The 26,313-nt window shown below is 31.8% G+C and overlaps 1 protein-coding gene and 1 long non-coding RNA gene across 2 annotated transcripts in view; both read right to left on the bottom strand.

Moving 5' to 3' along the window:
• LOC149491334 (uncharacterized) overlaps window positions 1-26,313 on the bottom strand; it is a 423,150-nt gene that overhangs the window by 361,317 nt on the left and 35,520 nt on the right. The window lies entirely within an intron of this gene.
• The window catches only part of LOC149491335 (solute carrier family 7 member 14), a 52,833-nt gene that overhangs the window by 4,227 nt on the left and 22,293 nt on the right, over window positions 1-26,313 (bottom strand). The window contains exons 6-13 of the mRNA XM_089700251.1: window positions 20,390-20,598; window positions 15,178-15,349; window positions 13,666-13,849; window positions 8,828-8,952; window positions 7,062-7,216; window positions 3,878-3,942; window positions 3,490-3,590; window positions 2,849-2,989 (exon numbers count right to left, since the gene is read on the bottom strand). Coding sequence (XP_089556377.1) covers window positions 2,849-2,989; window positions 3,490-3,590; window positions 3,878-3,942; window positions 7,062-7,216; window positions 8,828-8,952; window positions 13,666-13,849; window positions 15,178-15,349; window positions 20,390-20,598 — 1,152 coding nt within the window. The remainder of the gene's footprint in view (window positions 1-2,848; window positions 2,990-3,489; window positions 3,591-3,877; window positions 3,943-7,061; window positions 7,217-8,827; window positions 8,953-13,665; window positions 13,850-15,177; window positions 15,350-20,389; window positions 20,599-26,313) is intronic.

Here is a 26,313-nt window from a genome sequence, read left to right as displayed (position 1 = left end):
CAAAGTTTTAGAAGAATTACGAATTTACTTTACCTTAGAATTTACTCATTTTTATTCACAATAATGTACACTCTTTTATGAAATTCTTGGAGCGTTATCACAATTTTCAAGTTACTAGTTATAATAAATTTGATGTAGAGATTATTTAGGTAAGTGTTTTTGTAGAGATGGTGGATGGTTATTGGTATTTTAATTAAATTTGTTTATAAATAAACTACGGCTGTTATCAATGGTTTTATTCGCGTTTTACTTCGGTACTAACTAATTTGTGTAACAAACTGCTACCAAATACTCTTTTGCATTTATAACTTTAATTTAAAGTGGTTATAGACATTCCAATTGAATTATTAAACCAAACTGAATTATTTATTTATGCAACAAGACTTTTTTCAGCGCCTTTGGAACGTCATATTACACAGCAATTAGGAACCAATCGTTCAGAAAGATATTTCTTCAGAAATGAATAGAAGTTATTTTGAAAATATAAACGAGCGAGATCTATTGTGAATTGTGATCGTCAATAGCTATTATTTCCTTAGCTCAATAATATTGATAATTAACCTTTTTATAAAAATTATTCTTCTCATTATCAGGATATTAATATTCGCGTAGAACATCGTGGGTTGTAATATCGGCAGGATGTTGTCTTTTGTTGTTTGAGCCTAGCGTAGCGAAATTATAATAACAGGCTGTGACCTATTATCTTCCTTTTATTTTTTATTCTTGTTATCGATTTGCTAAAACGGCACTGAATTTTTAATACCTAAGCGAGCGTAATCTCTTGAAATTATCTATTCGATATATGCCCCTTTAACATCTAGGGTCGATTAGAAATCCTTCAAGCAAAATTAACTACACCTAAGTAGTCAAGATCATGAAGTTCGTAAAGGTAAACACAAAGTGGAAGTGCACTTTATGAATTAATAAGGTATTAATGAATGCCTTATTACGGCTCCAATTATCTCAACTCCACTTAGTTATACAAGTGTTAATTAACTGCTTAATAGTTATTGGCACACTGTATTGTACGTTTACATATTGTATTTCAGACTACGTAATTGAAATTATTAAATTATTCGTCATATCGGACTCTGAATGAAACAGGGATCTATTTTATTTAATTAATATTTGTGAATCAATATCGATTGTAGGTATTAAACTCTATTAATAATTGGTTTAGACTTCAGAAACTACATTTTGAACGCTAGTTATTACATAAAAATAACTACGTTTAAAAAAACCGACTTCAAATACGAAAAAGTAAAATATAAAAAAGATTTGATATTAATAATTACTACATATTATTTAGATGTGCTATTCATAAAATCATAATACTGCGTAGGTAGTATATAGTATATAATATATTATATATAGTAGGTATAGTAGTCATTTTGCAAAACGAGACACTTGAAACATAATGTATTAAAGAATTATTGTACCACGTAAGTATCAATTATAAAGGATAAATGGTTAATACTTTGTCACGTTAAAAAATGGCGCAGGATAACTACGTGTTTTTTACTTAATTAATAAACTGGGATCGACTTGCCAGAACCTAAAAATAGAGCTATTTCCGTAGTATAAAAACGAATACGAATTAAAGAATTCCTGGAATAAAATAGACAAATTTTTAATTGGCAGTACTTACCTAAAGTACCCGTCACGAGAAGCTATAAATTATGTAAACAAACATCTTTTACTAAGTAAACATTTTATACTGCGAGATAATAATAAATTGACCATATTCAATCGACATGAAATATAGACGGGTTATATGAAAGTAACAACCTATTTAATTTAGTCGGATCATATTTTAACGACGCAAAGCGCTATCGTTTGTGTTTCTTGGTACCGGAACGCGTCCGTCGCAGGGATTGTGAACTATCGGGACGCCATTTTGAAATAAACGCATCATTCGAGTTTCGAATGCGTACGAGTTTGTTTCATTGCTTTGCATATATCGCGGATCTGGTTGTTATTGTTAATTTTGTTATTGTTTCGTTATCACTTTTTTATTGTTGTTACTTTAATTGTTGCGTTAATTTTATTTGTTATTACGTATAATGGAGCCAGTAGCCAGTACATCTAAGGAAATAAATTCGCCACGAAAAAAACGTCAAAAGGTGCGTAATACAATTTATCTAAAATATATAATAAGTAAAAAGAAAGAGTTGTTTGTTCAAACGCGCTAATCTTTGGAAACTTAAGGTTAATATTAGAAGTAGGTTTTAAATTGTGAAGTAATTGGTTAGGTTAATTGGTATATTTGTTATATTTGTATATATATGTGTATTGGTATATTTGTTAATTGTAATATTTGTTACTTAATAATTTATTAAATCTTAAACAAATTCATTTTTTTTGTTGGTCCAAATGTTGTGAACTCCTGAACACTTGTTTACAAAATTTATAGCTTCTCATGACGGTTACTTTATGTATTTTACTAAATTTAAACAATATTCAGAAATTAAAGACTTTTTACCGAATTTCAAACGATTAATTTCAAATAATTGATGATTTAGTCTTCAACTAAATCGCATTTAAAACTTACTAAACAATATTTTTCACCAACCCAAAAATGTATATACTTGAGCGTGGGTATATAAAAGCCTCTGCGTGTTGGATTTGTGTCCCCACGTAAGCCTTCCCAAGGACCGGGTATTTTCCTTCTAATGATACCCGTGTTATGGAGACACTTAATTATTTATTATAAGGTACCTTACAGCTAGTGATACGATTTTTTAAATGAATAGATACTAAGATACGCCACTTAATAGGTAGGTACACCAATAGGTAGTGATGTACGTATGTGAACAAAGACTCATAATAAAAAATAAAATAGACGTACCACTTTGTTCAGTAGCCGGGCCACAGTCCACCCAGGGCAGGAGGCCAGGGCAGAGGTAAGACATCGCGAAGAGTTGACGGTACACCGCGTCGAAAAAGCGCTGGCATCTGGAGACTCCTCCACAACCACCGGGGACAGCTCCTTGTAGGAATTGGCATTTAAAATTGCGAATAAAGGTAATAATCAATTAAGAATTATGTAAGTTGCACAGCAATTAGAATTAGGTAAAATAGTAGGTACCTAACCTACCTATTTCTTAATAAGAACATTGAAAACAACTCTATCATTAATAGTTAAAATAAAATCCACATAATACCTAATTGTACCTAGATGCTATTTTATTCTGTCTTAAATATGGAAAGAATGTTTAATCCGCTTAGTGAACGTTTATTTCGCTCCAGCTGTGTTTCGTAAACATGATTAAATAACAACTGCTTTCCGAGAAAACGTAGTATAAAAATATTTACAGATAATAAGTAAAATAAAAATTATATTTCTACAGGTATCAAATATTTGTTAAACATTTAGCGTAATAGCATAAGACTGAAACAATATAACATAGACATATCATAAAATACGCGTGTCAGTGAATCTTAAAAAGTTTAAGAAGAGCGTCTAATCCACTTATCGCGTAAGCTTACCATAGAACTTGTTTTCCGAGTTGGAATTTACAAGAAAAGTGTCATCGCGGCCGTATTCCTCGCTCTCGTCTCCGGGCAGAGTGTCATCCGAGTCCGGTGAGCTGTGAACACACTGAATCGCTTAGGGGAAAAAAGGAAATGAGTACAAATATACAGCTGTATTAGGTGTCGGCCGGCCTTTCGCGGTGCAAACTACATACTTAATGATTTCGCGGTGCAAAAATATTTTGAAGTGAAACTTCTTTAGGCGCGTTGAGAGTAAAATCAAGATCCTGTCATGGCAATACCGTCACATCATGGATTAAGGCGACGATTTTGCTATCTTTGAATCTTGTCAAAGAAGTTTCACTTCTGACACGTGTGCTCGGCGCATACGCTCTTTTTTTACCTGCGCGTTACGCGGCGGACCATGACGCGTTGGGCCGGTGGCATGATGTGGGTCTGGTTGGTCGCCTGTAAATAAATTTCATGTAATATACCTACTGAATATTTTTGGTTTCGTTTCACAGCGATAGTGACATCATTAAAATATACCCACATTATTTGTGTAGGTTTCATTTATATTTATAAATAAAAAAAATAATAACAAATATAATAGAAAGTTCTAAACCTACACATAAATACATTTTTATAAACTGCTAATAATGAAAACGTCGTGCTTTAAATGCTTATTTAAGTATGGGTTCATTTAATTGTACTTGTACTTAAAATAAAATACGATGATCAATAAAATCCACTTATTCAATACTATCTGAAAACCATTAATAATAATTTAGTTAAATAACTACAATCGAAATGTTATTATTGAAACTTATCATGGCTTTATCGTTATTAAATTGAAAAGATAATTTGTGTTGAGCTTATCGTGTTTGTAGTAATAATGAGTAGGTGTTATCATGGTGTTATCTATTTGAATTCAAAGTCTAGTCAATTTAGCCTGATGGTTTTAAAGTACGAATTTCTAGCTTTGTTAATAGAAAAAATAACTGATTACTTGTAGTATTCTGGAGATAGGTACTGTTTATCGGTATCCTTTTAAATAATAACATTTTCTTTTCAAAGCATAACAGGGGTTTAACTTGTAATGTTTTAAATGTCTGTTTGTCAAATTTTGCATTTTACTCGCAATGAGGGGCGAAAGCTTTTATGAAATAACACTGGGTGTTAAGCTCTTTCAAGACTAGTTTGAACCAGCGGCATCACTTGCTATTTTCTAATTCAGACTATTAGAATCTCTACCTAATAAAAATACGATCAGTTGTGAAAGGGTTATAAACACATCCATACATTCTTAAAACTATTCGCCTGTATTATATTAGTACTAGTAGGATGATAATCAAGATTATGTTTGAGATAATTTATAACTAAGTCCAGAACGGAGGTAGCCAGACCCCTCGCTAGTCACTGCATTTGGCGTTTGTTTTGCTTTGAATTATTCACAACTAGCTTACCGCCCGCGGCTTCGCCCGCTTTGTCTAAAACCTAATCAATTATATACTAAAACCTTCCTCTTTAATCACTCTATCTATTTAAAAAAATCGCATCAAAATCCGTTGCGTAGTTTGAAAGATTTAAGCATACAAAGGGACATAGGGAAATAGGGACAGAGAAAGCGACTTTGTTTTATACTATTAGTGATAGTGAAGACCGATTTGCAAATGTTGGTCAGACTGTCTATTCTACTTCGCTTTTGTTCACACTCCATTCATTTCGAGTTCGTGATTTGTTCGTAATGAATACATTCGGTGATTGGAATTGAAAACAATTGGTTTATAAGATTAGGAGAAAATCGTATGCAAATTAACAGACACAATGTAACAGGTATTATATAGCTTTACGTATGAATTGATTATATGTCTGATATGAATATGATAGACGATAGTCCCATTATGTTAATTAGAACATAGATGCACGTCTAACGTCGAATTGTTATCAGCCATTCGTGAACTAATAAATTAATTTTTATTGTCCTATTATTTAATTAGAGACCTATTTATTGATCGTAAATAAATTGTAAAATATTATGAGGCTAATTCAGTTGCACGTGTTTTATCTTAAGGTACCTACGATAAAATAGTGGTCTAAGCTATAAATATTCCATAGCTAATGCTTGTTAACATTAATTGTATTATCCGATGGAAGCGAAAAGATTTTCTCCGCCACAAAATAAAGAAACCTACATTAAAACGGATTACCCAGTATCTTAATTATTATGGATCAGGAAAATAATTTAAAAAATAAGATGAAATATACACGATGCGTCATGCATGTATATTATATTATACATTATAATATGTAGGTACTTGTATTAGTTGCGTAATTAAAATTATAAATTATGTTGAATGATTTTTTCACGAAACTCTTTAGCGCTGGTTCGTAAATTCATCATTTATCTTTGTTAACTTATCTTCTAGATACAAAATAAACCCACCAAATATAATATCTTTTAACAGAGCTACTATAACTTTGTACGCAAACAAAATACAAGTTGGAAGAAAATATGATTTATTGCTTATTCTGAAGCTGTTCTACAATAACGATAGCTTGCAGGTACCATAATATCATTCTTATAACACATCTCTGAAACTATTCTTGGGCATATCTATCAAACAAGATGTTATGAATCTTTTGTTAACTTTTTCCAGTTTTCTTTCAATATCAGGTAATATATTCTTCAAAGACGATATAAGGCAGTTTAAAATCATATTTTCTATGAAACCTAGTTAATTTTAGCCGTTGACGTATAAACTTTAAGTCTAACTAAAGGGCTCGTATAACTTTTAGGTTTCATTGATGGACCTAATGTGGCTATTATCGATAAGCACGATCGACTTTCTCTCGACTTATTGCCAAGTTAAATTGAAACAAATTGGACGATCTGAGCACGTTGGAAAGACATTGAGCACTCAGTAACGTTCTTCGACCGCGCTAGACTAATAGAGTATTCTGGTAAACTTTCCCAGTGCATGGGCTCTAACTAATACCGAACTATCCAGAGCGCGGCTTAAAAAAGCTTACGCGGTATCCCTTAATTGCTATCCGTCTCGTGTAAACTTCATCTCAATTTAAATATAACGTAAATGCTAAAGTAAAACGAAACACTAACAAGTTTTTATCTGTAATTCTGTATTTTGTTGAGCTAGTGATGAATTTTAATGCCTTTAAAAACTTCGCATTCACTTATTGAAGCTGAAGCTAAAATCTCGCGATGCAGTTGAAGTTTGAATGAGTTAGTACGAAACTAGTGAAATAAACGATTTAATTCAAGGTTGAACTTTTGAATGAAATGGTTTTTGTTTCGTTGAGAGAAGATGAATAAAATCTTATTTTTAGTGGTTAATTATGTATAACTAGCTGTGCCCTGCGGTTTTACACGCAGTGTTCCACTCCTGTTGGTCTTAGCGTGATGATATATATTAGCCTTCCTCGATAAATGTGCTATCTAATACCGAAATAAATTTTCAAATCGGACCAGTAGTTCCTGAGATTAGCGCGTTCAAACAAACAAACAAACAAACAAACAAAAAAACTCTTCAGCTTTATAATATTAGTAAAGATTTAGGTTTACTTACAACAAAGGTTGTTTCTTGTTGTCCGGACGCAGTTCCCTCAGGGTCGACGGGAGTTCGCAGACTTTGCGGCAGAAGTTCGATGAGATTGGTCGAATGCGGTTGGTAACGCAGGATCAGGACACAGGTCGACACCAGAGTGTACGCCAGAAGAGTACCTGGGAAAATACTTATATTAAGAAACTTTTTTATGAATACAAATGAAAGATGTTACAGATTAAAATGTTTATACATCATTTTAATTTTGAAAAACTCAGTTGCTTCATGGAATTTATCCGTAATTTATATGTATAGGTATATATTATGTTACTTTAAGCTTTAGGTAATTCGTTAAACTGTTTAAAGGATATGATAACTAAGCCACTTATTGACTAACGATAGATCTTAAATGAGTTACTACATTAGGGAAATACAAAATGAACACCTTTAAATATAATCTCGTACGAATAATTTTATGTTAACTATTTGGATGCTCATTGCATTTCTGCACAGAATTGTGGCTTTCAAATACGGTGTAAATATTTATAAGTACCTACTCATTCATCATTAAGTACCAATCAGTAATAAATACATTTTGAAACAATTGCAATTCCATTTAATTCCATGCTTGAATCGTAGTTAGTACTCCTGTCTGCTCTGTAAGTTTCAATGCTGGTAAATTTGATATATTATTTGGTAACGGTTATAGGCATCGGAAATGGACTTAAAATTAAATTGTTCGCTAATTTATTGTTTCGGTTATAATTTCCATGTTAATACTAAATAGAGAATGTATTTTATGTTGAAGTGTACTCATTATAATAATCCTCATATAATGAGGTACGTGAGATTTTGCATACATTTCCTGTAGTTTCTAATCGATGTTTTTGTTAACAAATTGGCTGGTGAGCTTTTAACGCATACGCTAACGACTTTCCTCTAAAGTCTAAATCGAGATGGTTTATTAATTGTTTTTTGATATTATTCTATTTGAAAAGAAGCTTAAAAGACTACCTACACCACGGATAAAATCACCGTTATTTAATAATTGATTTGGATAACTCTAATAACATATGATTTCAGAATTAGGTAGTATTCATTCCAATATAGTAGATAGTATAATTAATAGTAATTAGTAGAATGTAGATTATAGAATATAAGTTGACAAAAAGTATCGTTTTTATTCGTAGTTACGTAAAACTGGACATGGATTTATAATTACATCAAAGCGCAATATTAATTGCATTATTAAATATTAATATATTTTATATACTTTTTGGTATATAAATTTGATTAATTTTATATAAATAAAAGGTTCCGTGTTTTAATTGTATGCTTTGATATTATATACCGAATACTTTTCAATTATGTACAATCAATTAATAAATAAATTCATATTTAACCTTTCCGGTAGGTGTGTGTATCCTAATTAATTATTTTTATGAGTAGATAGGTATTTGAGTATGAAATAATGAAAATATTGGCGTTCAATTTATGCGGTAGATTTTAATTTAGGCACAACTGGGTATAAGGTAGGTACTTGGTATTTAGTGTTTATAGCGCTAATTACTAGAGTTTATGACTGAAATGTTTATTAAAGAAGTAATTATAATATTATTTAGGGAACAACAGTCTTTCTGTTATTTTTCACCGTACCTTTACCTTGTCGTACCGTCTCAAATTAAAACTTGTTTGATGATTGCAGATAAAAAATGTATTTACTTTAATAATAAGTTTTTAAAAATAAAACATTAGTTAATTAATATAAAATTTATAATAATATCACTTACCAATGCTCATCATCTCAACAAGGACCTCCAGTTGAATCATGAGGGCCACCACAGAGGCAACGCTGCCTCCGCACACCGTAGCGAACGCGGGAGTACCAGATGTTTCCGAAATAACCGCCAATTGCCTGATAAATAGAAAAATATTATTAAATACATTTTAAAATGTGTTAAAACGTTTTAATGAAGACTGTAAAATAATTTCACTCGTAAATTCAGAAGTGAAATCAACCAGGAAAACAAATATTGTTGTTTAAAATGTTAATTAGGTATGTATTATGTACGTATATATCTGTCAACTGTGGTATTATCTAGCTTATTTCAAAAAGTGGAAATATTTTTTGAAATTTTCGTACAGAATATACCTACATTTTTCAAGAAGCTCATTAATTTACCTATTATTTCTGTACAAAAGTAGGTACCTACTTAGTTAGATAAAAAAAATTATATTTCTTTTCTTCAGAGTAACGATGTTTTTATGTTTCTAAGGGCCGATTTTTCAATGCTTGGATAAAACTTATTCGTCGAATAATGTATAAAACTACCATTTTAAAAACGTCTTCTAATTGCCCGTATTTGACAGTTTACGTGACATTTTTAATATTATTGTGTAATACTTTATTGGACGGATAAGTTTTATCCAAGCATTGAAAAATCGGCCCTAAAGCCATTGTTATCTTAAACTTACCATTTGCTTATTATAAATCTGTATTCTTTTGTTAATATTGATTTTATTATAATCTCCAATATAGGTACTCTTTTCTTTTCTGTACTACATAATATGTAATTGGCTGTCTAAGTAGGTACGTCTAACTTTCCAAATTACAATTCTACTCTTATTTTTCTTCTAAACGTTGGGTATCTTTTCCGTGCAAACAAATCGTAATAAAGTACGCTCGACTTCCACTTTCGAAAACAAATTTTAAGAATTCAAAATACAAAATGGCTATCGTTAGTATAATGACGTTGCCGTTTTTTCTTATAAATATCCAATTGTGTTTTCACGTTGGAAGACCTTTCATAATTTAGGCAACGAAAATACATTTCTTACGTTTTATTATTTTATAAAAAGAATTAAGACTTATGAATATAATATTATATAATTGATTCGGATACTTATTGTATAAATCATTTATTTATAAAATATAAATGAGTAAAATTAGATTAATTACCTCTACTAACGTGGTTAGTTACTATCTGACTGAATATTACGAATAGGTCTTGAGTAGGTTCAACGATTAGCCAAACACAATCAATAAAACTTATTTATTAGAACAAACGCAAACTTTTCCATCTATAATGCGTTCTAGATGCAGCTGTATGACGTCAGCGGTCGCTTAACGACATTTTTGTAGAATACTAAGATAATGCATTATTGATTTTTTAGTTTTTACATGATCTATGATAAAAAGATCAATTTGAAGTGAACTAACGAATAGAACTAAAAATATTAGGAGGGTGTTTTAAAATTTTGTTTCATTTCATCAAAATCATCAAATCTAATAGACTAATTGTCTATGAGATCCATTTCTAATCTCTATGTCTAAATATTTGTAAAATGATAATGACAAATAATACTTACAACTACAAGATGTCTTCACCGTTTGCCCAGTGAGCTACAACTGTTCTAGCCTAGTCGATACACCCTTATAAAATTACATACTAACATTCTGGAAAATTTGTTCCAAAGCTACGTTCACGTAGGAAATGTCAAGTATAGCTTTTAATATAGAGTTTTCAAGAGGAAAATGTTATGTTATCTGTCGTTTGTATAAATATTGTTGTTTGTGTTTTTATAACAGTACTCATAATCGATTCCAAAAAAATTATTTCAAATATGAAATATTTATTTTACTTTACAGCGTCAGTAAGAGATACATTTTTTAAATCGATGTTTTGAACATTTATTAATGTAAATGGAATATATAGCACGGATGCTAAAAAAAAAATAGTATTTGTGCTACAAATTGACGCACTCGTAAATATACAAAGTTTTATTTTTAAGCTGATTGTAGTAAATAAATCATAATTACATTACATTGGTACCAATAGTACTTATATCAAGAAAGTCATTAGTTACACTACTAATAAGTCAAGAACTGATTATAATATTTTTTTAATTGTTAGAATTATCTCCTCCGGAGCCGGTGCGAGATGCTCTATTAAAAAAAAAACTATTTTAATAGTAATTACTTATTATTACTAATGTAATTCGATAAAAACAGGATTCGGTTCATGAATATATTTGCTTTGATTTACTTTTGAGTTTGATTTGTCGTTTCAAAATGTAATTATATAGAAAGAAATCAGAAAAGGGCAAAGAATACAGCTACCCGAAGTTCACTAAGTGAAAATGTTTACTTTGATACATTTTTCATTGGAGTTATAGACTTTTTTATAAGTTATAATGCTTTTGAACCGATCATTCGATCGATTTCTTATTTAATTTACCACACAGACGTTTGTTCAAACATTTTTTAGCCTAATTAGATGCTTACACGGCTTTATTACAAAAATAAATGCTAAGAAATCTAGTTTTCAAATAAGACGCTATTCACTGTGAACAAGTTCTTATGTAAACACATCGACGTATATGAATAGGTTTCCGTGAGTTTTTAGGTATTGGCAAATGTCAATAACGCTTTTACTATGTACATTTATGATACAGAGAACACCAACTGTAATGATGTCAAATTGGAATATATTGCCAGAATGTACGTTTCAATTACCTATTAGTCATTTAATCTATACTAATATTATAAAGCTGAAGAGTTTGTTTGTTTCTTTGTTTGAACGCGCTTATCTCAGGAACTTCAGGTCCGATTTGAAAAATTCTTTCGGAGTTAGCCCATTCATCGAGGAAGGCTATAGGCTATATATCATCACGCTAAGACCAACAGGAGCTGAGCCACGCGGGTGATACCGAGAAAGCAGCTAGTTGATTATATCCTGTTATTTAATATCATTCGTTTGTAAATTAGTGATACATCCAAAGGGTTAAATGAAAACATATTTGTGAAATACTGATGAAATGTAAAAACACACACATGACATGTGTGCATTGCAAGCTTTTATTAAATTTTGAATTAATAAAGGATAATGAATTTGTGGGAATCCAATAAATTTAATCCTTGTGTTTCTATATGCCCTCAATTTGCAGTGAAATTAGCTCAGTATGTTTACAATTTAATTTTCAGTGATTTCCATCAACGTGAAACTGCGCAAATAACTAACAAATAATATTTGCTTACCGGTTTCACATATCATTAGGCTCGGAGTTCGGACACGTAACACAGGTAAAATCATGGTAAAATATAAACAAATAAGAAAATTTGTTTCGTAGATTTTGTGATTTTGTTGTTTAATGAAAAGGATAATTCAATTTTGAATTCACGCGATCTCTCACATAGATGATGGAGGCTTGTAGTTTCATGTTAAATTCATTAATACGTATTTAAATTAATTAGTGTTAATTAAATCATTATGCGCAAAATGCAAATATTGATTTAATACTCTTAATATAAATATCGTACACAAATAGTACCTACCTAACTTAATACCTGAAGTGAACGCCAAATTATTATTTTGGAATACCATATTTGAAAATCCTCTGGTTTAATGTTGTAATTGTTTCATAAATCTCCACATTAAATTATTAATTGAAACAATTGCCAAAGTTACAAGTTTGAAGTGCTACGCTACTACACCGCACAGCATTTGCGCAAATGTCGATGTAAAAATAATTTTTCACGGTGTCACATACTATTAGAAAGTACACTTTAATTAGAAAGAGAGAAGCCGCAATTTCAAAGTTATAAAGGGCGTTTAAATATGAAACAATGAGGTCTAAGGGACGAGGTTAGTAACCTTATTTAAAAATAGAATTCATTTTCTCGTTTATTATTTCTTGTACGATAAAGAAATCCTTTCGTATGTTATATAAAACATAACTGTTTAAAACTACTGCCACAATCCCATTCGAAAACTTTTGTAATTTCACTTCATATTATTTAGCGCGCTATAGTGCATTCCTCATTGTTTTTCAACTACGAAATTGTGGATTTGTGGAATGTCGAATAATAATTTTAATAAAAGTAAGTACTAATAATGTTTGTGAAAGCTCTTGGTATCAATGCAATTCAAAATCTTAATGAGCAAATAAGAGAGTAAACTATTGAGGTTTTGAAGACCAAATCTGTTTACGTGTCTGCACAGGGCAACGAACCCGTCTCAATAGGTACTAATCCTTATTCCAATAATAGCGCTAACCTTTAAAACAAGAAAACGGAAAATTCGTATTCATTATCGGCAGAGCGACGATAATAATCTTAGGTTTTTTCAAATCTTTACAAACAATTTTATATAATTATTAAATTGAAAAGTTTGACACTGTATCAATGAGTATTTTAGAATCTCATAATATTATTCAACAGTGAAATTAAGTTTCCGTTAACAGCTCAGAAGACAATAAGTACGTACTTTAGCACCGTTGTAGCTCCAAAGAGGGAACAGCATTCTCTTTTAATTAATGTCTACGATAGTGTTGAATCTTAATGCTATTATATTTCGAAGATTGACGTCCCCTCCTTTCCGCCTCTCGATATAAACGATCTCGCTTCAATATTATTTTCATTTAAACTTCCAATTATTTATTTTAATGAGGTGATGTTGAACAAAGATGCATTTTCTTGTTAAATGTTTCTATATACAGCATATTATAATATAATCAACAGTTCTATTAGTTCAAGAATTCAATAACAGCTGCTTTGTCTACCTCAATACAGCTAAATGTCTTACCATTTCTAGCAGTCAGGGGGATAAAGTATATTGTACACACTTACTTAAAGATCAGTCCGTCTTGTGCCATCGCATACACCACACGGGGGAGTGGGAACATCGAACCAAACATGGAGACAGTCAGGCCGGCGAGCGCTCCCAAAGCAACGATATACTTGCAAATAGGCGCTCCCACGTATCCAAACATATCCACAAGAGCCGACTCCGTAGACACTTGATCGTATGGCACTGCGTAAAACGAAATCCCTTATTACAAATGCTTGAAATTCAGCGTGAAATTTCTCATCAAACGAGTCAATAGAAGTCAACCGAACTGCTACATGTCACAGAAGTTGTAAAGCAAAAATTCCTTTAAGCTAGGATTTGTTTCGGAACTATTATTACCGAACTTTTATTAGCGTTCACCAAAACGGGCACTCAAAGGCTTTTTTGAATTCAATATTACATATTTGTACGTCGACACTAAACTAGGTTTTAATCAAAATTTATTGCAGTGAAACTATTCTAGTTTCACCTGACTTTTAACCACCGGCGTCATGCTAACCGTGTGCATACCTGTGTAATATTTTACTTTTTTATATATTGTATAGCATATGCCATATATCAATAAAAACTTACTCTTTCAGAATACTAATTAAATTATTTCTATATCTTACTTTTCTGCGATTCTAATAGCAAATGATTCATTTGCTAATTTAAAATAATTAATTGAAGTAACACTTGCTTCCATTTCATTAGAAAGAGTTGCATTTAATTCTATTATAATAAATGTCTATCGTATAGGTTTCATCTACCGCACAAAGGGGAAGGAAAATTTTGCAGGAAAATCATTTCTTCAATTTGTATTTATTTAATCCATATGTCTGTATAAGACAAATGTTTAGAGAAGATATTGGATGTGAACACGTAAGAGTACTTTAAGATGATAGCGATCGCTAAACCAAACTTTCATTAGAGTTGAAAGCGGTAAAATATATTTATAGCTTTTCCTTTTAAACCAATTTGTACTTCAACAATTATATTTTCTTTAAGCTTGTATTTTCCAATAAGCTCTTCGATAAATCCCAATAATTAACGAACAGGCGTGATAAGAATTCTTAATACATATTTAGAATTAGATAACGGAAGCACTTCTTTAAAAGATATTATTTTAATTTAAAGACTAGAAACTAGAGTTCTTCTCATACAAAATTAAATAGACGCCCGCGGCCTATTTAGCTTTTTTATTTTGAATAATACATATATGGGTTAAATGTTTTTAAGGTCGGCTTTGAATCCATGCAAAATCATCACGAATAGGTATAATATCTGCAATTCTCAATTAAAAAAAGTTTTATTGCATGTTAAATATAGAAATCGAATAAATCATTGCGATATTGATTTGATACTAAAGTAATGAGATTATCTTGATGGAATGACTTTCCTCACTACTTTACATTGACTCGTGTTGGATCAATATTCAGTCGCTTTAAAAATAGCTAACGTATTACCGTGGTATTACGACTAATTCATTTCAGTACATGGAGGCTAATGATGGCTGGGTTTCCATGACTTACCGATAAGCGTGAGCATTAGCGAGCAGCTCACGTACGCCACGAGGATGATGCCGAGGCTAGACACAATGGCAAGAGGAATGGATCGCTTCGGATTAGTCGCCTCCTCGCCCGTCGTCGCGATGATGTCAAAACCAATAAATGCGTAGAAGCAAGTCGCCGCTCCGGTAAACACCTATATGGGAACAATATTTATCAATCTAGAAGTTGATTACTGTTTAGAACACGACACGATTTGATCCTGGTTGATTTGAACATCCAGCACCACGATCAAATCATTTCGATATATGTGGTGTTTTTTCTGTATGCTTTAATGTATGACTTTTGAAGTGAAACTTCTTGAGGCGTGTTGAGAGTAAAATTTCAAGGTCGCGTCATGGCAATACGGTCACATTATGGAGTAAGGCGACGATTTTGGTATCTTTGTATCTTGCCAAATAAGTTTCACTTCTGACACATGTGTGGGGCTCTTTTTTTTCTATCAATAAATGGTTAAAAAAAACCACAAACAAATAACGTTTCACCTCACTGTTCATCGATCGAATTTCTTATAGAATCGCTCGTATTCGATAAAGTTTATAATTTTTTGTTGGAATTTTAGTGGGCATTTTTGAACTGCTTTCGCTGGAAACAGTTATTGGAAAGAGAATTTAAAGTATTCCAATTTCGCAATATTTTTATTAATGAAGATAGGCAGTTTTAAATGAAACGAATCTATTTTATGTTTATTCACCCGTTTTTCAATAAAAATTGTTTTGCAAATAATCCGATTAAAATTTACACATTCACCGATTACAGACCCAACACGCGTGAAGGATCAAGTGTATGCATGTGTTAGATAATTTTATGGATGTAACACATTCGGGTTCAGACAGGCTAAGCCTTGAGGCCTATGCTCTATTCATCGACTTTGTAATATGCTACTGTAATGTTCTTCGATATTAAGCGTTCTAACAGACGAACGGCAAGTTGTGAACGGCAGAGACTACATCAGCTGTCGCCACCTGTCAACAGCAGTCGTCGAAGCGTCGCGTCGGCGGCAGCAGTCAAAATGTCGACGGCTGCCGTCGACAAGTGGCGACGCTTGCAGTTTTGTGTTGACGGCAAACTGCAAGCGTTTGACGTTTGAAGGCATCCGTTTTTACGTGTCGACGGCAGCCGTCGACATATTGACTGCTGCCGTCGACGCGCCGTTGAAGTAGCCTCTGCCGTTCACAACTTGCCGTTCGTCTGTTAGAACTCTTAGTGGAAAAATTACAGATTAATTTTAAAATAATGCCAAAGACAAGCCTTAACAATTTCAATATTCTACTTATTACGATACGTTACAAATATTCCTTTATGTCATCCCCAAATTGAACATTCAAAGGACTTGCCTCTGGGCAATTAATTCTGATACAGAGTACAAGTAAAGAGTTCAAATATACCATTGATTGTACAAAACGTATTTCGGCGTGTGACACATGTGTAAGAGAAAGCTATGCGATGTATTTTTACAAGTTAATTACTCAGAACAGAATGGAACTCGTTAAATTGAAACCTATTTGTGTAACTGTATGTGGAAGATATACCTCTACATTTCCTTTAAAAGGGAATCCATTCGAAAGTCGAGTGGATAACCAATGGATAACACATTTCCGAGCCAATATTGCAGTTGTCAGAAAACTTTCAAAAATGTTTACGTATTGGCGTTTAGTGGAAATCGTGTCGGTTTTATTTTAAAATTGTTTATATATTACCAATCAAAGTTCGCAAATAAGATTTTTTCTGAAAGCGGTGTTTCCACGAATGCTTCGGGAATATTAATTGTAATTATATATTACGTCAAAGGATTTATTAAGCTGAAGTTCAATTTTTTTGTAAAATATACATTTCTCCCAGTACAACAAATAACAAGTAATAAACGATACCTAAAGTTTATCAAAAAGGATTTCATAGAATAACTTAAATTTCATGATAATAATATTACACCGGTTAATGTATATTTAAGCAAATCACAAACTGTATTTAAGGAGTTAGTAATTCAATAGTTCTACTGATTTCATAAGATCCAATTGTATGTAATTATTCAGAATTAGGTATCGATATCACGATAAATTATGCAATAAATGTATAAGCAATTATATTCGCCTCGTGAATATGAAAGTAGTAATGGATTTCAGTAATTTTAATATAACTTGAAAGATTTTTTATGGAATTGGAGTTTTCAATTTCGTTAACAAGTTAATAACTCTTTAATGCTTTTAAGGGCCGATTTTTCAATCCTTGGTTAAAATTTATCCGCCCAATAAAGTATTACACGAACATTTTAAAATGTCACCTGTAAACTGTCAAATACGGACAATTAGAATACATTTTTGAAATAGTAGTTTAATACGTTATTCGATGAATAAGTCTTATCCACGGATTGAAAAATCGGCCCTTACAGATTTTAATTCCCTCCCATCGCGTTGCAATGCAATATTGTTTCAAGTAGCAGCGATTAAATATATCCGATTGGCGATCGTTATTAATATCGAGAATGCTCTCCAAGAGTTGTAGATCAAAAATAATTTAATTGTTTGTAAAAACCTGATCCTATTCGATATATCTTAATGCATTTATCGTTTATTGGATTATTAATAGAAACGTAGAAAACGTTTTGCTAATTTATTTATTTTTTAATGTAAACTGTATTATTTTAACCTTTTTTATTTAGGTATATTATATTATTACATTTCTCATAAAATAAAGATTAACAAAACAATGTCACGCTTCTAAAACAAATTCAGTGAAACAAATATCACTAGCCCAGTCTGAAGTTGAGCACCATAATGATATTACTGCGATCTTTTTAATATAACAATATTCTTGTATAATAAACCAAGATTTTCTCATTTACAACATCTTTTGCTAGCAGGAATGCTGTGGTAATATAAGAGCAATTAGACGATGTAGGAACATGTACATTATAATAGTCTCACCACATTTCCTTATAACAATGAGCGATATACAAGAAGCTTATATCTAATACACTGGAGATTGCACTATGACCATTAACTTGTAACAAGAAAATATGACGTTGAATGACGCCTGTATGTTTTTTTATCCCTTTCACACCTAACTTGGCATAGACCGGGAGATTCTGACACAAAATTTCGAGTCATTTGTAACAGGATGGCGGTTCTACAGGGGTCTTAGTACGCAATGACAAAAAGAAAAACGATGGTGTGAACGCTGGTACCGGCGGCTTAGTTGCGTGGGCGTTAGTCGAACTCGTTGGAAAAATAGCGAAGTCAAACGATTTGTAACACAAAAATTTTAGAATTTACCGATAGCCCATAAAAAAGAAGTAGGTGGTAGTGTCATGCCATACTTTTCCGGTGTGACTTACAGCCTGCCATACCGACGCGAATGTGTTGATTTAAAAAAAAACAATTCAACCATTTGTACCAGGCTAACTTTTGCACAGGTAACCATCGTCGTGCAGCCATTTACGAAAATCGCCATGCCATACTTTTCGGACGATTCCAAAATATGGTCGCCATACCGCCGAAAATCTGCAATATTTTTTTCGCCGAACCATTCGCATTCGCATTCGCTATCGGTAAATTCTAAAATTTTTGTGTTACAAATCGTTTGACTTTCGCTATTTTTACGACGAGTTCGACTAACGCCCACGCGACTAAGCCGCCGGTACCAGTGTTCACACCATCGTTTTTCTTTTTGTTATTGCGTACTAAGACCCCTGTAGAACCGCCATCCTGTTACAAATGACTCGAAATTTTGTGTCAGTATCTCCCGGTCTAGCAATATACACTCATTTATATTTTATGCAATGACGTTGACGTTTGGTTTTGACCTTAGATTAAGGATTGGTCTCCGCGCGCGCGCTACGACCGCGCGCGCGGAGACCAATCCTTAATCTAAGGTTTTGACGTTGGTTCTTTTGGCGTATTTTAGTTGTACTTCATTATGTTGAAAGTTTTCTTGGAAGCTTTAAACAGTATTAAAATGTTGTATGCATTATAAAAAGTTTCGTAAGGATCAAGGTTATATTATATTTTATATGAACACATTTTTTAACCGACTTCTTATTACATATAATTAATTATTATAGTTAAATGTGCTTCATTCAATGTGGCTAAATAATGTGGGCTTTCAGTATGTTATATTTGTAATATGAGGAATCGAGTAGAGCTGTACCGGATGAGAACCAATCGCAGGCCGGTAACTTGCATTAGTTTCATAGGACTTTAACGAAGTAGTTATAGAGCGTTTGATAACTGTTTAATTTTTTTATTTATATTAAAATACTGACTTTAGAAATTTGTGCTGCATATTATGACTTTAAATTTCACACTCTCTCTTTAAGTATCTTTTTGAAATGTATATTTTTACCTAGTGTGCTTACATAACCGTTGTTAAATATAAGTATATTAAACTGTTTCAACTTAAATTAAAAATAAATAAATAAATATTATAGGACATTATTACACAAATCGACCTAGTCCTACAGTAAGCTCAATTAAGGCTTGTGTTGTGGGTACTAGGTGACGATAAATATAATATTTAATAAATACATATATAGATAACTAGCGGTCCGCCCCGGCTTCGCCCGTGGTACATATTTACGTTTTCTCTACATAAAAACCATCCTCGTACTTCAAGGAATATAATAAAAAAAGAATTATCGAAATCGGTTCAGCCGTTCTCGAGTTATGCGCTTACCAACACATTTTGCGATTCATTTTTATATATAAGAAGATAACACCCAGACCCAAGAACAAATAATTGAGTTCATCACACAAATATTTGCCCTGACCGGGGATCGAACCCGGGACCGTCGGCTCAGTAGGCAGTTACTTTACCACTGCGCCAACCGCGTCGTCAAAAAACTTTATGATTCAACAAATCGTACTTTAGTTTGCATCGTCAAAATACATAATTTATTTACCAGGTATGTTATATATTATGATGGCTTAGTTACGTTACGCTAATCTAGGAAATGAATATAAATCTCATATACATAGCAGTAATATCTAAAAAATCATACCATGTCATTTAGTTTACCATATCAGCTAGTATATTATAACCGGTATATACCAGTTTACCATGTCAGCTAGTATATTATAACCGGTATATACCAGTTTACCATGTCAGCTAGTATATTATAACCGGTATATACCAGTTTACCATGTCAGCTAGTATATTATAACATGATCAGGATACTTACGCCACTCCATCCAAACGGTAGGAATCCATTATGCGCAGACCAGTTATCCCACTTCGCGTAGAACATTCCAGCAGCTACGATGAACACCCACACGCTCAGGTTGATGATGTTCAGCACGTTGTTGAAGAACAGCGACTTCTTCACGCCAGCTACCAGCACCATCGTCATCAGGATCGTTATCGTAAAAGCCAAGAAGTCCGGTGGTTTGCCTGTTAGAGCAAAACAATAAGTAAAGTCTCTTTTTTAAGGTTATTTTTTTGTAAACGTTCCGAATTTTTAATTGTTATGTGTACTGCTATACGGGCTTTTTTATATGAATTTTGATTTATTTCCGACATAGGTACATGTATAGGTACATGTGTTATGTAAATATTGTAGAGTATTTAAGTAGAGGTGTTATTTTATGATACTTTATTTTACTCAAAATTCCATGAAATATAATATAGTAGCCATACACATACTCGATTATTCGGTTATTATGCTAAATTCATATTTACATTATGCCAACCAATATTATACTAAGGAGCTTATATGCTACGACGTTAACCTTACGAATGAATGAACACGGTAAACGTTATTTAATGATACGTAAACATTTTTCACAGCATATGCATAGAGATAATAAATACAGGGCTTAAAATGTATTATAAAAATTCTGTACTGGGTTGCTAATTGAGTTAAATGAATGTTTACTGGTGGTGTGTCGTATTGAGCGTAATAATTTACATATTAAATAAGAGTTGAAGGATAGCCTTGCGGTTATATTAATGCATGAATGAAGTTGTTAACCCAATAGTGATTCAATTGTTGTATGTGTGGATGCTGTATATCTATAGTTCTTACTTGTAGATGGAACTGTATTTTAAATAATTTAACAAAGATTAGACTTTTGTACACACGGTGGTAATATTTGATTGTTATATTATTATTAGAATAACTCTATCTGTGAAAAATTATTGGATAATGAAAATAAATAGGCATCTCTTTCACAAAATAATCCATATAAATATAATTTACGATCGAGCTCATATCATAGAATTTATAGCTGTTTCAGAAGACTTTGCATTCCTTATCACCATGCATGTAAAAGAAGAGTTATTATTACATTGCTTTAATATCATTTTATATCCTTAAAAATATTATAAGGTATAATGTAGGTATGTAGTTATGAATAGAAATATAATCACTATAGTAGCCAGTAGGTATAAGTCTTGATTAATTTGTTCTATGTGAACTTGTGTGCAATGTCTGGAAATATTAATTATATTGAAATTTATTAAGTACCTAGTTACGCTAAATAAATTTAAATTATATTTTTACTTCGTCTACTTAATTACTTTAGAAGTAAATTATTACGTCTCAACACGGCCTCAACTGAAATCTTGAAAGATCGAGAAGAAATATATTAATAGAAACAAAATTAATTTATTTGTTTGGCTCTATAAAATAATTTAATAGGCATCCACGTGCAGCCAACAACAAAGTATATGTCAGAAATTCTTACGGACTCTTCCCTATTAGGAGATTCAACTTCGCCTTTTCCATCTTCATGTGTGACCTTTGCACTTCAAACTATTTCTAGATCTAATATATTTTGCTCGTGAAATTCAATTTAAAAATTCTTATAACGGCACGTGTGTAATCGTATGATAAATAAATACAAAACAGCTTTCGATATTTGGAAAGTTTTGGTTTCCGACAACAATTTCGAGACCTATTTATATAATAAGATTTAGGTGTGATCTCGGCAATGTATCAAATCTGGGAGCGTAGCACGTTTCCTTTGATGTGGATACAATCGACGAGCGTCCTGCCTTTGAATACATAGGTTAGTCGACTGTGAAAATAGTCCTGTCTAGGAAGGCATGTCACATGCTTTTAGTACCAAAGTGAAACGAACATACGGAAGCGACGGTGTCTACTGTCTAGTCACTATTGAACAATTTCTAAGATAAGCATAACATTTTCCTCCTCTGTAAATAATTCCATTATAATGTAGGTGGAAGCGATTTGTTTGAAATAGGATTGGGTGTATTGCACGAGACGTGGCTTTGTTTGGATTTGTTCTTTGTTATTTAGCTTGACTAAATAATATATTCTTAAACAACAAAGACAAACTGACATGTATTAAGTATTCGTATTGAAACAAGCTGGTTAGGTACGTACAAAGTAACACGTACAATTACATTGAGTTTTAGTAAAGAGCTGAGGTGAATGAAATTTATTAAAGGAATAAATAATAGTGAATCGAACTATAAAATACCATGAGATGAATACATGGCATTTAATAATACTATGCAGTATACATTTAATGGACATAGGTCAATTGATATAATATCATTTATACAATCATTAATGAAAACACAATGAAACACAACCTTCAGTTTAATTACGGAGCCAAAATAAATATAATTGGGATAGTTTCGTACAAAATCTCATTAGCAGCTCGCAATCAGGAAGTTTGCGTTATTAGAGCTCGGTGCCTCGGATGGCGCGTAAGGCAGTGTCGAATGTTCTGTCCCATCGGAGTATGTAAGCGAGAATGCACTTTTGTTCATTAAGACACGAGTATAAAGAAGAAAATAACATTTTAAGCATATTATAATCTATATAAAAACGTATTATTTACAGTCAATAAGTCTGATGAACTAACTGTAACCACGTTTCAATATTTCAAACAATAAAGATCAAAGATTGTTTACAGAAACAGGATATGAATTGTGGCTTGTTGATTGAAGTACAATAAATTAAATTGTAAAGAAATAAACGCGGCAGTCAGTGAGCAATTCGTTCTAACACTTTTATTGAATTTGATCGCTGCGGACTGACTGACTGACCCATTGTGATTTCTTGCCGAATGACTTGCCGATGAACTTGCCGAATGCTATCAAATGTTATCGATTTCCCGTTACAATCCAACGATTTATTATTAGCAATTTTAATCTCCTACAAACTAATGTATCGTGGAAATTTTAAGAGTATTGCTGGGGTTATTTTAGAAATTTATGTGATTGTATTATTAATATAAATCAATTTGAATACCTACTATGAAACGTTTGAACATTTTTTTTCGTTACAAGCGTAATAAGCTTTCAATACATTGTCAATAGTGCAAACATAATGGCACTTGCGCTAATTAAATTTGTTTAATTAAAGTTGGTAGGTACTAGGTATAAGAACATTATTTTAAAATGAAAAATTGTACATTTTATTAATTACGAAACATAGAGTTTCAATCTCTATGTTTCGTATCAATTAAAAATCAAAATCAAAGCTTGTATCGTAAATTTAAATATTATTCCGAAGCTTGGAAAGTTTGTATAAAAGTGACGTCTGCTTTAAGGAAACTTTCACAGGAAAAAGGTACTTATAATATTTTAACTATTTTCTTTGCAATTTTCCTGGAACGTTCTTTTGTGAATACTCAGTATCGGTCAAAACGCAAGACATTATTTTTTACTTATAGCAAATACTATTATATATTTGTGCTTATACCTACAGTATCAAAAAATAACAATGCGCTTGTAAGTTCTATAATATTTAAAGTGGCAATTGCATATTCTATTGCTATTACTTATTAATATATTACACGTACAGTTTACACACTTACAAAAATACCACACGGATTAACGACAACCAATAACATGAATATTTTAGTTAATTAATTGTGTCAGGATTAAGAATCGAAAATGTATCATGAAATCTCTTACATTCCCAATTACGGCCTATAATTACAAATAATTTGGCCGTACAAAGCCGTACAACAATTAAAACTGATTCAAGTAGGTACACAAAGGAATAATAAACGTGAAACTGATAATAGTTTTATGAAGTAATAAGTAACATAATTCGTTTGTATGATTATTTATGTCAACGTCTATATAATATGTCCACAGGGAATAGTGGTTGAACGGATGTAATAATGTTATGTCATATAATATTACAGCGATTTGCGATTACGGCCACCTACGGTGTTATATCTGTTTATATTGTGTGAGGGTTTCCAGTTTATTCGTGAACAGTAGCGCTATACTTTTGGCTTCATTACGAGCAAACAAAAGAGCCGTTTTTCCATACAAACGTAGTCCCCTGTTTCCTCCCTGGATTGTGCCACTAGAGTAATACATTTTTACTATTAGTCTATGGTAATTTTAGCCATGTTCTTACGTTTTTCATTTTGTCGTAACTTAATTATTAGAATAGATATGAATCTTTCAAAACATAAGAAATAGGACAAATTTTCCGTTATGTTCCGTCTTCCATAAAACTAATTTTTGAACATTATGTAAAAAAAACAAAACGTAGGAACATAGCCTATACTTTTCTCTACTAAATTATGAAAAAAGTAATTAAATCGGTCCAGTATTGGAGGAGGAAACAGGGGACTACTTTCCTAGGTATTTTCGGCCCGAGCTGCAGGTTTCCCTGTCGCGCTCTACGGGGGAGACTTGAGGCATAGCGCGACAGCAATAGATAATAGGAAAACCTAATTTTACATTCTCTTACTCATTTTGATGGCTCTTAATTAATGAAGTTTCAGACTTCCTGCTTGTTTTCGAATAGATGTTAGTTTTAAACCTATTGTAACTACATATTTTAATATGCACTGGTTCTTTTGTTCTTAAAGTTGTAGGTTACAATATAACTTAAAAAAACGTAGATAATAAATAACGATTTAAATGTTAACTATTCTTAAAATATGTGTTAATATATATCTACCATATTAAAGTATAAATGATATTTCCTTCCCTTTCCTTTTCGTGTAATGTGTCCTGAATTGACTTAATAGGTACTCCAAGTGCGTCACAGCAGAACATTCCTCGATTTGATCATCTATGGTGGATAATAAGACAAAGAACTGTCTGATAAGATAATCGAACAAATAAAATGGATCTGCCACATACAAAGGGAGACCACTTTTAGCGTCAAATGAAAGCTTTAATTTGAAATCTGCAATTCAACGTAAAACTTGACCGCTCTGGCGAGAAAAAGTCTCCAATTTGATTTGTCTCCTTGCCGTAGCAGAGGGTTTTTTTTTAATTTAATTATATCATTATTATCCTCCACGACAGCGGCTACGTAAATTTTATCAAGCTACTGCTATTTATATTAAAAGACCATACAAAGGGTATAGTTATTTATAGTTTTACATACAGGCGCGAAGCTACAGGGAAAAGTGTAGCCATTTTTAACATTTCTCTTTGAAAAAGGTATTGGCGCGTATTTTGTGAATGAAAATGTACTCCGCTGGGATTTCATTATCAGAAGCATTATCATCAATATCACATGTCAAATTGTGTTACTTATTTTTGTAATATTTAAAACTGATTTAGGAAACGTTTTTAAGTGCTTATAAAGCAATTCAGTTGCACTAAAATGAAAATGATAATTAGCTAGTCTATTAAAAACGTTTCTATTTTTATTTTTTTTTAGCTTAGTTGTAAAAATACTAAAAGTTTTTTTTTAATATTTCATCAAACAGAACTTCTGTATTATCACAATTATTCCGATTATTTTCATAATTTTAGCATGATACCGCATGATACATTTATATTATAAAGAATTGCTTGTAAACACATTATGTTGTTTAGACTAAAATTACCATCAAAACAACTTATTATTCAAATAATAATCATTTTACATGTGAAATTAATACTTATTCTAACTTCTATTCTAAATTAATATGTATTTATAAAAAATATTTAAGAAGAATGTTGAAAAGCGATGCTGAAACTATCAAGCAGTATTGAAACTATCAAGTCAGTAAAAGTCCTTTTAGTTTGAATAATCCTTTTGAGATAAATTGATAGCTCTAAGCTTGTCAGAGATTTAATGTAAGTAATACTATAGATAGGTAACTTATATAGACGGATAGATTTTATTCATAAAATTGTACAAATCTTATTCCTTAATTAATATTTTGT

This window comes from Colias philodice, chromosome 1 (genome assembly GCF_061535455.1).
Source record: "Colias philodice isolate Cphi_HAF_F1 chromosome 1, ilColPhil1 Martin Lab GWU primary, whole genome shotgun sequence".
NCBI classification, from domain to species: domain Eukaryota; kingdom Metazoa; phylum Arthropoda; class Insecta; order Lepidoptera; family Pieridae; genus Colias; species Colias philodice.
Note: the sequence above shows the minus strand (reverse complement) of the source record. Positions and strands in the feature narration are given on the sequence as shown.